The sequence below is a fragment of the Crocuta crocuta genome, unplaced genomic scaffold (assembly GCF_008692635.1).
Source record: "Crocuta crocuta isolate KB4526 unplaced genomic scaffold, BGI_CrCroc_1.0 scaffold328, whole genome shotgun sequence".
NCBI lineage: Eukaryota > Metazoa > Chordata > Mammalia > Carnivora > Hyaenidae > Crocuta > Crocuta crocuta.
In genome coordinates, this window is record NW_027529645.1 from 577,292 (window position 1) to 590,059 (window position 12,768).

At 44.1% G+C, this 12,768-nt stretch overlaps 1 protein-coding gene across 1 annotated transcript in view; it reads right to left on the reverse strand.

Moving 5' to 3' along the window:
- Positions 1-12,768, reverse strand: part of RBM20 (RNA binding motif protein 20) — a 193,188-nt gene that overhangs the window by 31,087 nt on the left and 149,333 nt on the right. Inside the window, exons 6-7 of the mRNA XM_077762425.1 lie at positions 4,215-4,358; positions 1,969-2,100 (exon numbers count right to left, since the gene is read on the reverse strand). Of these exons, the coding sequence (XP_077618551.1) occupies positions 1,969-2,100; positions 4,215-4,358 (276 nt within the window). The remainder of the gene's footprint in view (positions 1-1,968; positions 2,101-4,214; positions 4,359-12,768) is intronic.

Genomic DNA, 12,768 nt, shown 5'->3' on the forward strand with positions numbered 1-12,768 from the left:
CCTCAGTAAGGTACTGCGGTACCTTAGTACTTTAATTTAAAAAGCTGAGTACTGCTGTTAATCCTAATTAGAATCTTACAACAACATCTCATTTAGACACCAAAGATCCACTGGGAACTCAGCGCAGAAATTCAATTGTAGCCTCCGGGGGAGAATCCAGGAGAACAGGAATTCTGGCCGGGTACATAATGGGACAGGACCTTTCATTTGTTGGAGAAAAGCAACATGCTTTCATTTGCCAGAAAAAAAAAAAAAAAAAAAAAAAAGCCAGGTTCTGCCATGATTGTTGGCAAAGGATCTTCCTAAGCAATAATTGCAAGCAAAGCTGAATCATAGCTTTGCAACCTGGCAACAGGTTGACACACTACCACGCGCATATGTGGACTTGTCAGAACCTAGCAACAACCACCTAGCCTCTGTCTTCTGCCTTCAACCTTGGAGGCTGATTAAGGGCTGTGGGTCTTAACCAAATGGACCCCTATGTAAATATGGAATAAGCTGAAGGAAATTGGAAGATCCCTATTAAAATGGGACTGTAGAAAGCACAAAATAACATGTAGATTTAAATACAAATACGGGGTGCCTGTGTGGCTCAGTTGGTTGAGCATCGGACTCTTGATTTCAGCTCAGGTCATGATACCAGGGTCATGGGATTGAGCCCCACATCAGGCTCTGCACTGAGCATGGAGCCTGCTTAAGATCCTCTGTCTCTCTCTCTCTCTCTGTCTGTCTCCTCCAATCATGCTCTCTCTTTCTCTCTAAAATAAAAAAAAAAAATACACAGTTAGCAATAGTTACCATAAATCCAAATGGACTAAGTGCTCCAGTTAAGTGAACTCCTTCTTGCAAACCATTTAGAAGACACAATCTCAAGAAAAGCATGGGCGTATGACTTTAGGAGAAACTTTCCCCCACAGAAGATGCAAATGGAATAGCCAATGAACATAGGAAAAAGGGCTCAACCTCAATTAGTAATCAGGAAAATAAAACCATGATAAACCAGTATACTCTCCCAAGACAGGCAAAACTTAAAAAGTGAGATAACAAAATGTTAGCAAGAATGTAGGCCACTGAACACTCTGACTCTAGTAGGGATGTAAATCTAGGCAAAACTAAAGGATAACTTTCAGTGAGGCGTAAGCAACTATAAGGAAAAGCAAAGAAATGATCATCCTCTGAGTCAGGAGGGTGGAGAGGGAGGGGGAAAGCTTGAGGAGGGACTCAGAGGGACTTCTGGGTGCCGCTGGTGTCTTATTTCTTGACTTTGGTGGTGGTTTTATGGGATTTCAACCATGACCACTTTTAAAAATTATACAATACGTAATTAGTCATTTTTCTGAATGTATGTTATACTTCACAATAAAGTAAGGAGAAAAGAAAAGAAACATGAAGAAAAGAGAAATGTAAAAAAGCTAAAACAAACAAGCAAAAGCCCTGTTTGGAATGATCTGAATTCATCCCTGATAGTCATTCTGACAGTGGCCCATTCAGTCATGTGTTGCTTAGAAGGATACCTATGGGGCTTAAGATATAATTACAGAGGATGGAGGAGAGAATAAAAGATCATGGCAGGGTAGTGGTGAGAGAGGAAGCAAAAATTACTGAAGACCCATACGTGTAGAAAAGGAAGTACTATTCAGGGGGTTATGCTCAGAGCAGCCACCTCTGAAATGCAACCACTTTCCCCTTCTTCCTTTATCCTTCAAGACTTCTCCTGAAGAATCCTTGGGCCCCAAGTAGCTAGTCATCCTGTCCCCAACATCCCTTTGCATTTTGCACTTACCTCAGTAAGCATATTTTGTGCCATGTTATAATGGTTGGACTTCCCATTTGATATCCCGAAAGGCAATGGGTGATTTGGGGATCTTCCCCTGTCCTCTCCTTCCCACCAACATGCTGGCCAATGCCCAACAAGGAGATGCTCAGCTGATGCTTGTTGAATGACTGAACAATGAGAAAATGCTTTACCTTCAGCTGCAACTCCTTGTATCTCTTGGACATCCGAATGAGCAACTTCTCACCATTGATCACAGCAGATTTCTCCTGGTAATACTGGACCATGGCCTGGGCAGCTTCTGTGTAAGCCATCTCTAAAAAGGCCTAGGAAAAAATGGAAGGACATATACTGAAGTTGACTTGAATGGTCTTCAACAAAATTCAGTACTAGGTATAACTTTGTGTCTATGAAGTTCAAGAGTAGGCAAAAGGAATCGATGCTGATAGAAGCTGGAACTGAGCTCCCCTCTGGGCTGAGGTGCTGACTGGGAGGAGCATGAGGAAACCTTTTGAGATTCTGGAAATGTTCTCCACCTTGACCTGTGTGATAATTACGTGGGGGTAAACATGTAGAAAAGCTGTATACTTAAGACTAGTATACTTTAGAATATATATTTTATACTTCAATAAAAAGCAAAAAGACCAGTATAAGAGCTCTCTTTGATCTCATCTGTTTAAAGAGACCTATTTATTAACTTCACCCAAAGAATTCATTATAGGATGACCCCTCTCCTGATCCCCATGGTTACCAATGATTCTTAAATGCTGTATATCCATCCTGGGCTATATCATCCCACAGGAGCCCCCCTGGAATGGGAGGGTCTATTAGCCCACAGTACCCTTAGGAGAAATAGTGGGGACAGTGAGTCTGTTGTGCAAGTGACGTTTTGGCGGATCCCTGCGAAATGTTCTATTTTGTTGTGATGATGGCAGAAGACAGAGACACAGCCATGGGTATTTGAGCTCTCATTTTCTTTGCAAAGAAAGAAAACACTAAACAACTCCGGGGCTCCCAAGGCTTGAAAGAAGGCCATGCCTTTTTGAATTACAGAGAGAAGAAAACCCTCAGTTATAGCTCCACAGCATTTTCCCTCCTTACTTAACTGTTTGGATAAAACACAAAGAAACAGGCTTTGGCATTCAATCAGGGTCTCCAGAGAGCTTCTAAATAGACTGTTTTGACTGACCTGCTGGTTTACCCCAATAGCTGCTGTGGTGGGTTCACTGCCATTACCGTTTCTTAGATTCGTTTGTACTATACCGATGGGTGCACTGATCTGATCCTTTGATGTTGGAAAGGAAAAGGGGTCCGTAACAAGGGAGCCCTCTCTGTGAGCCCTTATACTCCCAATTCCTTGATCTGAGTGGGCTAACCAAGCTCATTCCCCATCGTTCCCCCACATTTGTTTTTGAATTTCCAAGACGCTTTTCCCTCCCGTCACAGTCTATGGCAGATATGTGGGAGATGAACAAGTCAAGATTCTTTAGGGCTTTATTTCAGATTCTGCCACCCAGCTTTCTAAGTGCCTCTTTCTTGATACAAACATTTTAGCACCTCCAGCTCTCAACTGTCAAATGGGAATAATACTAATTCAGTGACTCTCACCGCATTAATGTTGCAAGCTACACTTTGTACATTTACCCAAAAGAGTCAGAACAAAGAGACTGAGTGAGTAGCCTAAGCCCACGTTGATGGAGAAAGACCACCAATGATCTCATGTGGCTCTGAGTCTCTAAAGTTCATGCCTTAATTAAGAAAAGAAATTTTCTATGTCTGCTCCTCTGGCTCATAAAGTAAAAATATTTATTAACAATAAGAGATAAAATATTATTTTTTTAAGTTCTTGTTTCTGACCATTTCTTGGTATAACCTCCTCCTTTGACTTCAGAAGTGAAGACAACCATATTAACCCTCAAGTTCTCAGTCAGTCCCCACAGGTTAAGAGTTCTTTGTCCTTGAGACTTACCAGGCCCCCATCAATCCCCACCCACTCTCCTGCTATAAGACCCAAGGGCCTCTGACGTTAACACTAAAGATCTGTGAAAACAACCTGTTCCCAGTTAGCTGTTGGCTCACTCCAAATACAGGCGCTCAGATATGAGAAGCTTCTAGCATTAGCTCAGGGGGTTCATAACAGTGAAAACACTCATGGCCCTGGATTTCTATTTGCGGAGCCAGTTAGTTTTTCTGTGTTAAGGAGTACCTCAGTCTGAAGTACCGCCCAACCTCTAGACAACTCACAAAGGCCTATACCCATCAAAAGGGGACAAGTGTAAACAAAACATTACCACCGACAAAACCTCTGTGCTGTCCCAGCAAGAGGCCAGCGATGTATTACCTCTCTAAGAATAGCTTCTTTTTTTAAAAAAATGACAGTTTCCTCCCACCCATGTGGGGTCTGTCTGGTATACACCAGCGTGAAAGTGCCGAGACCTACCTGATTAGTAGACTTCATGAGGATGTAATTAGTGACCTTTCCAAAGGGCAGCCCCAGGTTAATGACGTCATTTTCTGTGCAGCTTCCTTCCGGGAGATTGCAGATGTGCACCACGCGGCCAGCACCCGTTTTCCGCTGTGCAAACTGATGGGAACAAAGAGCAGTGGCTGGTCTTCAAAAGGCACTTCCCTCTGGCCCTCTATTCCAGATGTTCCTAATGGCCATCTTCCCCCAAATATTGATTGCAAAGATATAATTTATGAAATTAATGCAGAAAAAGAATCCATTCACAGACACATGTAAAATATCAATGTTACGCCACCCTTTTACAGAAAAGATTTGCAACAGTTTAATTTTTTTAACATTTATTCATTTTTGAGAGACTAAGACAGAGCACAAGTGGGGGAGGGGCAGAGAGAGAAGGAGACACAAAATTCAAAGCAGGCTCCAGGCTCTGAGCAAGCGGTCAGCACATAGCCTGACGCAGGGCTCGAACCCATGAGCCGTGAGATCATGACCTGAGCTGAAGTCGGATGCTCAACCAAATGAGCCACCCAGATGCCCCAAGATTTACAACAGTTTAATGAGCAATCACATCCAGGGCTGTCAAAAATATGAAGACGTGGGCTTATCCATAGGTCACTGTGGAAGCTGTCCAGCTATAATCTCTTGAGAATACACTTTAGCAATATTTAATACAAGTTAAAGTATAGATAGCCCATGATCTTGCCATCCCACTTTTGGGAAATCTATCCTACAGAAATAAATGCACCAATGTGTAACAACCTGTGCACACGGATATTGCAGTTACTTATAAGGTAGCAAACATTCTGGAGGCAGCCTGGACTCCAAGAACAGGGGAGTGTTTGAGTAAATGGTGGCTGAAGCGTACAATGGAAAGCTACAGAGTCACTGAAACGCACAGTAAAAAAGCTGATGCGGAATACTTTTTTTTTTTTCTAGGAGAGAGAGTGAGACAGCGTGAGCAGGGGAGGGTCAGAGAGAGAGGGAGACACAGACCCTGAAACAGGCTCCAGGCTCTGAGCTGGCAGTCAGCACAGAGCCCGACGCGGGGCTCAAACCCACGAACCGCAAGATCATGACCTAAGCGAAAGTCGGACGCTTAACCGACTAAGCCACCCAGGCGCCCCACGGAATACTTCGTAAAATGGTTAATGGGGCACCTGGATGGCTCTGTCAGTTAGGCGGCCAATGCTTGATTTCAGCTCAGGTCATGATCTCACAGTCCATGAGCCTCACATTGGGCTCTGCGCTCACTGCGCAGAGCTTGCTTCAGATCCTCTGTCTCTCTCTTTCTGGCCCTCTCCTGCTCAGCTTTCTCTCTCTCTCAAAAATAAATAAACGTTAAAAAAATGGTTAAGTAAAAAACAAGCTACCAGATAGCATGTATAGTACAATGCCATTTTTGCAAAACAAAATAAAAAATCAAAATACATGAGAAAGAAATAGATAAAGCATGTATTGTAAAGTTTTAACAGTTATTGGAATGGGGGGGAGGAATATACAGGGGATAAATTACACTGGCCTCTGCTTTTCTGTGTGTATGAGCTTCAACATCTAATTTTTCACAAAGAAAAATGCATTAAGGGTATCAGCACAGACACAGAAAGGCAGGCCAGGGAGGATATGTATCACGCGGTCAACACCAGTTATCTTCAAAGAACAGAACTGGAAGGGAGTAAGGGGAAAGACGTTTTTAACATTTTCTTATGTACCATGTTGTTTGACTAGAGAAAAAGGAGCACAGCTAGCATTTGGGGAACCTCGTATAGAGACATTCAAGACAACAACTTGTGGTTTAGGGCAGTGGCTTCCACAATTTCGTGAGCCGTGGAATCCTTTCCTCCAGCAGCCCAATATATTCCACAAACAAGAGCGGCTGCTCGAGACAAACCCTGGGGTCCAGCACCCCACCTCCACCACCAGCCAGCAGTCCTAACGGACCTTTAAGGAAGAACACAGTCTGGAAGCCATGATCTGGACCTAATCAAAGCTCTGGGAGGTAGGAAGTATCTGTTTGGTCTGTGCAAACCTTAATCAGCCTGGAGTCTCTGGCAGTTTCAAGAATTAGTAACCATAAGCCAATCCGGTATGGAAGAGAAGGATGCAATTTTCCAAACCTAAAACATATTCTAATAGCATAGCCTACATTTGCATGATTACCATTTTCTAAGATAAAGTGAACTTCAACATCTAATTACGTTTGATGTGGGTCTCATCCCTAGCAAGGCTAATACTTGGGTAATTCTATCACAAGAAGCCGTCATTTGTCTCATCTGGGCTGGGGACAATTAGAGCCAGTAAGAATTTCCTTTTATGGCTCAAACTTGCATTGGGGAAACCCGAGTGCCCCTTGCAGACCTGCCTCTCTGCGGTGTCCAGAGGTCAAGCGCTTTCCCAAAGAGGAATGGGATTTGGTGTGTGGCCCAGATCATCCCTGTGCCTCCATGGAGTGTAGACGGAACTCTCCATAAGATGTCAGACTGAGTCTGAGCCTGGCTCCCGGGGACTAAACCCTTTTCCAGGGATGACAGGAGGAGGGCTACTAAGGATCTTTGCGTCTCATCAGGATGAATCGTCCACACAAAGACACGGACCCAGCCAAGCTCTGAAGCAGGGCAACGCGGCTGGTCCTCTGAGTTCAACAACAGGCAGGCTGAGCACGTTTCTGCCTCATGTGACTCTGCTGTGGTCGGCCTGGGCTAAGTCGTGCTTGGCCGACATGGTAGACAGACAGGACCATGGGGCCATTCTGAGCTGCACCCTCTCCTTGCCTGTCCAGTTGCTTAGTGACCATCACAGAGGCCAGTGCCTCTCTCACTGTCTCCTCCAGAATGAAAGAGCAATTCAGGAAGGAGGCTTGTATTCGAGCTGCTGGGCGGTGGAAATACCTCCTGAAGTGTAAGCCCCCTTGCAGGCACCAGTCACCAAAGCATGAGAGGAATTCATGCTGTGGACGTTGTTAGGTCCTGAATGAATGGGTCTCAAATTAACATTTACACACGGGGCGCCTGGCTCAGCTGGTGGAGTAAGTGACGCGATCTCTGGGTTGTGAATTCAGGCTCCATGATGGGTGTAGAGATGATCATGTAAAGATTATATCTTTATTTTAAAAAAGGGTTACACTTAAATATTATTTTATCTTTATTTATTTAAAATCTTTTAATGTTTATGTATTTATTTTGAGAGAGAGAACATGTGAGCAGGGGGAGGGGCAGAGGCAGAAGGGAAGAGAGAATCCCAAGCAGGTTCTGCACTGATAGCACAGAGCCTGATGCGGGGCTCGAATTCATGAACCATGCGATTGTAACCTGAGCTGAAGCCAAGAGCCCGATACTTAACTGACTGAGCCACCCAGGTGCCCCTATACTTAAATCTTAAAAGTACGTTTCATGAGCACTTTCTTCTCCCAGGATTTTTAATCAGAAATGGAAGTTGGATTTTATTAATTCTCTTGCTGTCACTTAATATTAAAAAATCATGAGACTTTTCGTATCCTCACAGATAATTATGTTAATTAGGAGCTTCTCATGTGGTGACATGCACATGGGGTGTAGGTCTGCAAAATGCTGACTCAGGGTAGAGGCCAAGTACCTCCAGAGACCACCAGCAGCTTCTTCATTTCAACCAGATTATTTCTGTTTATCATTTTCTACGTGACCCGAGAAATGAAAATCTTGAGACTATGTTAATTGTTTGTGTGGTGTCTGGCTTCAGGGCAAGTGAAAGACCCTATTCAGTTACAAAAAGAAACATTTATGTGTTATAGTCTCACAAATACTTGATATAGGATAGTTTGGTCTACGTTCTTGTCTGTCATTGATCTAAAATATCTTTTTGTTAAACTCTATTAGGTTCAAAATCATAGTTGATTCATAAAAGGGGTCCAGTTACATGTATAATCATTCTAATCTATTCTTGGGACTGTTTACATAAATGTGGCTATGATTTGCCTTATGCCCTACGGCAGATCCAAACTATGAGACAGAAAAGGAGGGAGGGAGGAGAGTGGAAGAGGGGTGTAAGGGAGAATGGGGTCTGCAGGTGGGCAGCTACAGTAAAATTGTCCACTGGGGGCACAGATGACCCTGAGGGCCTTAGACCACACAGGACGATACTGCGCACTAATTCCCAGCCTGGGTTCTCTAATATTTCCTTAAGAGTCTTTGAAGGTAATAATATTTCAAGGGGTGGCATCATGACTTTTAACACTTAAAAAACCAGAGTTCAGTCTCTTTCTCCTATCAATACAGTAATCCTAGTTAGATCTTAAGATGATGAGAAAGTCTGATTCGTGTCTGAAAGTCTGTCTGAAACAAAAGTCTGTCGTTTCAATGAATAAAAATGGGTTAATGAGTTCAATTCTCATTAATATAAGTACTTTCTTTGGCAGATACAGTACTTTTTCAAACATGGAATGCTGGGCAGTGGCTGCTTGAGGTAGGTAGGAGTCACTGATGAAGGGGTTGGGCTGTAAAAACTTGGGACTTCCTGATGTAGTGGAAGACTGAAGACCTGGATTTGAGTCCCAGCTTGGCCACCGGTTGGATGCATGACGGGGACAAACTAACTCCCCAGTGTCTGGAATGAGAGAGGCAGCCTTTATGCCTAGGGTCCTTTCCAGATGTGAAACATCTGAGTTTGTGTGGCTCTCAGTTCTACAATTTCACTCCTCCCAGAAGCCTTGCCAAAGCTAACCCCTAGCATCTAGGACACAAAGCTAACCCCTAGCATCTAGGACAGTGATCACCTTTCCCACTGTGTTGGGCATAAACAGGAAGCCTGTGTCTTCCCCACTCCCTGTCCCAGTGAATATAATGATTTTGTCTTCCTTCTCTCTGTGATCGGCTGTTTTGGCATGCACACGTTCACAACCATGTTCATCTTGAAGACATGCCTGTGTTGGGCGTGGTCTCACCTTAATGGAGCTGAAGATAAGCTCCAAGCAGTGAGCACCTTGCTGATGAGCCCTCCTGCTCCCTGAACGACTCTGGGTTTGCAGCTCCTAGAAGAGTTGAGATGCTATATTGAGATGAACTAAAGATGCAGGCCTGGTGCCTCTCTGAGGACAGATACACAGCAAGTCTGAGCCTTGAGGTCTCTTGGCACCAGCGCCATGGCAGTGAGAGCATCAGACAGACCTGGGTCTGCGTCTGCTCCCCAGTGACTAACCCTGGGCAAGTAAATGAAGGCTCCAAGCCTGAGTTTGCTTATCTATAAAACAGGAAAAATAAAAGCTGATTCCACAGGACCCTTTAGAAGACGAAAATGGCACAATGTAAGCAAATTGCCTTGGTGCAATGCCTGGCATCCAGGAGGTTCCTTAAAACGTATGTCTCTTTCTTTCCCCCAACAGTCAGAGGATGTGCTACGATGCCCAGACTGAGAAAAAATGCAACTATACTGTGATTATGTAAGAGAAAGTCTGTGTTGAAATTCATGCTGATATAGTTAGGGATGAAGAGGTACAATGTTGCCAATGGTTCAGGAAAAACATGCATCATTGATTAGATGGATGGATGGATAGGTGGATGGATGGATAGACAGATAAAGATCAGAAGGACAACAGAGAGAAAGAGAATGATAAACAGGCCAAACTGTAAAGGAGTAGTGGATCTGGACAAAAGGTGTATCTTTCTTGCAACTTTTCGGTAAATCTGAACTCTATTAAAAGTGGAAGTTACAAAAAAATACACTTTAAAAGCTGTGCTATGGGGCAGAAGAGTAGATGGGTTGACATCCCACACGCCGTTCTGCCTGGGAGGCACATATGTGACAGGTGCGTTTGAAACTTTCCAGCCTAGAGTCAAATCTCCAAGAAAGCTACGGTGTCGGGGGTTGTAACCAAAGTCCTAACAACTAACCCAAAGGGACAGTCATCCTTTCCCAGCCTGGGGGACATTTCAGCTAGCCTGCAGGCTAGCACAGACCTGGAATGCCCCCGTGTGCAATCAGGGGCCTGGGCTGTACGTTTTCACTTGCTGGGGCCACTTAAAAACCAGATGCTGCTTCTAATGGTTCACGAGGCTGGGTCCCAGGTCTCCCAACTCACTCAATCTTTTATAAATGGATGGAAATGTGAAAGCAGCAGTTTGTAAAGGAACATTCTGAGACCTTTCAATGCCCTCTGATGCAGGTGGGAACAGGCTTTGTAGATGAGTTCAAAGAAGAGACTCAGTTCAAATAAACTCACAAAGTTGCAATAAAAATGTGGCTTAAGGAAACCGGCCTGCCTGCGGGGTGAGAGGAGTCCTTCCAAAGGCAAACAAAGTGTAGCCTGGATCTTCAATAAACAATTTCTGTGTTCCAGCCTGATCCCCCTCAGGTGTGACCTAATTTCACCTGGCACACAAGTCTCTGGTTTTGTGCTAAACACACCTAAGGACAGGCACAGGGCAAATATTTATTCCTCATGGTGCTGATTTTGAACATATTATGCAGATAGCAAATGGGCATGGGTTGAATAGCTATGGATCTCGGCTTAAGTTGGAAGGGTAGACACTGATGTCTTTATTGACACTTTCATATATTTTATAAAGCACACCAGCTTTGACTTGAAACACATCTATCTACTTTTATTGGTGCCAGATCTGCCTACAGGTTCTGGGCGGTGTACCTGCCAGGTAACTTCAAAATCCCTGTAAACTTTAATTTTTTTAAGGTTTTATTTATTTCTGAGAGAGAGAGAGAGAGAGACAGCATGAGCAGGGGAGGGTCAGAGAGAGAGAGGGAGATACAGAATCTGAAACAGACTCCAGGCTCTAAGCTGGCTGTCAGCATGAACCACAAGATCATGACCTGAGCCAAAGTCGGATGCTTAACCAACTGAGCCACCCAGGCGCCCCAATCCGTGTAAACTGTAAAGTCACAGAATCCTACACTATGGTCCTAGGAGAAGCTAAGGGACTCAAACTGTAGGCAACTACATAGTGGCAGATTTGTGATTACAATTCTGGTCTCGCAGAAAAATCGATCGATCGTAGACTTGATAAATCAAGGTAAATGCATACAATAGATGATGTTACGGCATAAGAGAGGGTTTTATGTTTAGAAATGGAAAGAAACAGAAATATAATTAAAATATGTATTGAGAGCATATTTAAATAAAAAGAATCAAGTTGCAGAACGTTGTACGGCATTATCTGATTTTTGCAAAAAGACAGACTTTTTAAAACACTTTTTAAAGCGTATTTATTTTGAGAGGGATAGAGACAGCGTGAGCAGATGAGGAGCAGAGAGAGAGGGAGGGAGGGAAAGAGAGAATCCCAAGCAGGCTCCTTGCTGTCAGCACAGAGTCCAACCCAGGCCTTGATCCCAACAACCATGAGATGGTGACCTGAGCCAAAGTCAAGAGTCAGACACTGGGGCACCTGGAGCGCTTGACTCTGGACTTCACCTCAGGTCACAGTCTCCTAGTTCATGGGATCATGCTCATATCAGGCTCCGAGCTGACAGCACAGAGCCTGCTTGGGATTCTCTCACTACTACTCTCTGCACTTCCCCTGCTTGTACTCTCTCTTCTCTCAAAATAAACTAAAAAAAAAAGAATTGGGACACTTTGCTGACTGAGTCACCCAGATGCCCCTATGCTTTATAAAATTAAACATGGACACGTACATAGCTAGAGATAAATAGTATAAGACATTTATAGTCAATTTTCCCTATAGGACTGGATTTTCCATTTTTAAAAATATTTCTGTTACCATTTGAATTTCTTATACCATGTTTGTACTACTTTTGAACAAGGAAAAATATTTAAGATTTGTAAAAAGAAGGACACCTGGGTGGCTCAGTCGATTGAGCGTCTGACTTCGGCTCAGGTCGTGACCTCACAGGTCATGGGTTCGAGCCCCGTGTCGGGCTCTGTGCGGACAGTTCAGAGCCTGGAGCCCGTTTTGGATTCTGTGTCTCCCTCTCTTGCTGCCCCTTCTGCCCTCATGCTCTTTCTCTCTCTCCTCCAAAAATATATAAAAACATTAAAAAAAAAGATTTGTTAAAAGGAAAAAAACCCAGAAAATGAAACCCATTCAGGTATCCTGTTTCCCTCTTGCTCTTTGCTCTTGGAAAATGCACAAAGTGACCCCCCACCTGGGGGGGAGGGGAGAGCAATGACGGAGCTGGAATTGGGGGGGTAAGGGCGGGTACTGTTTGCCACATCAGCTACTGCTCTTCATGCCTCTCTGGAAGTCAGGAGACCAGAGTGATCTGAGCCATGCACCAGGAAGGCCCGAGTGGACAGACAGAAAGGAGTTCCAGAAACAGCCAGCCATCTGATGGGCAACCCATAACTTACACCTCTGGCCTTCCACAAACATTTATGTGCCCCTGTGCTTCGGTCTCTTATTTATACACGTTTTCTAGTGTGCAGGGTCCCAGTGAGAAAGAAACCATGAAAATGATGTCTTTCCTCCTAGGCCAGCAAAGCCCATCTGTAGCACCAGCACTATTAAAAAAACTCTAAGGTGGCTGTGAAAATGGCAATGCCATTTTATGGGGACAGTCAGCAAGCAAAGTGCATCTTGGGTAAGCACGA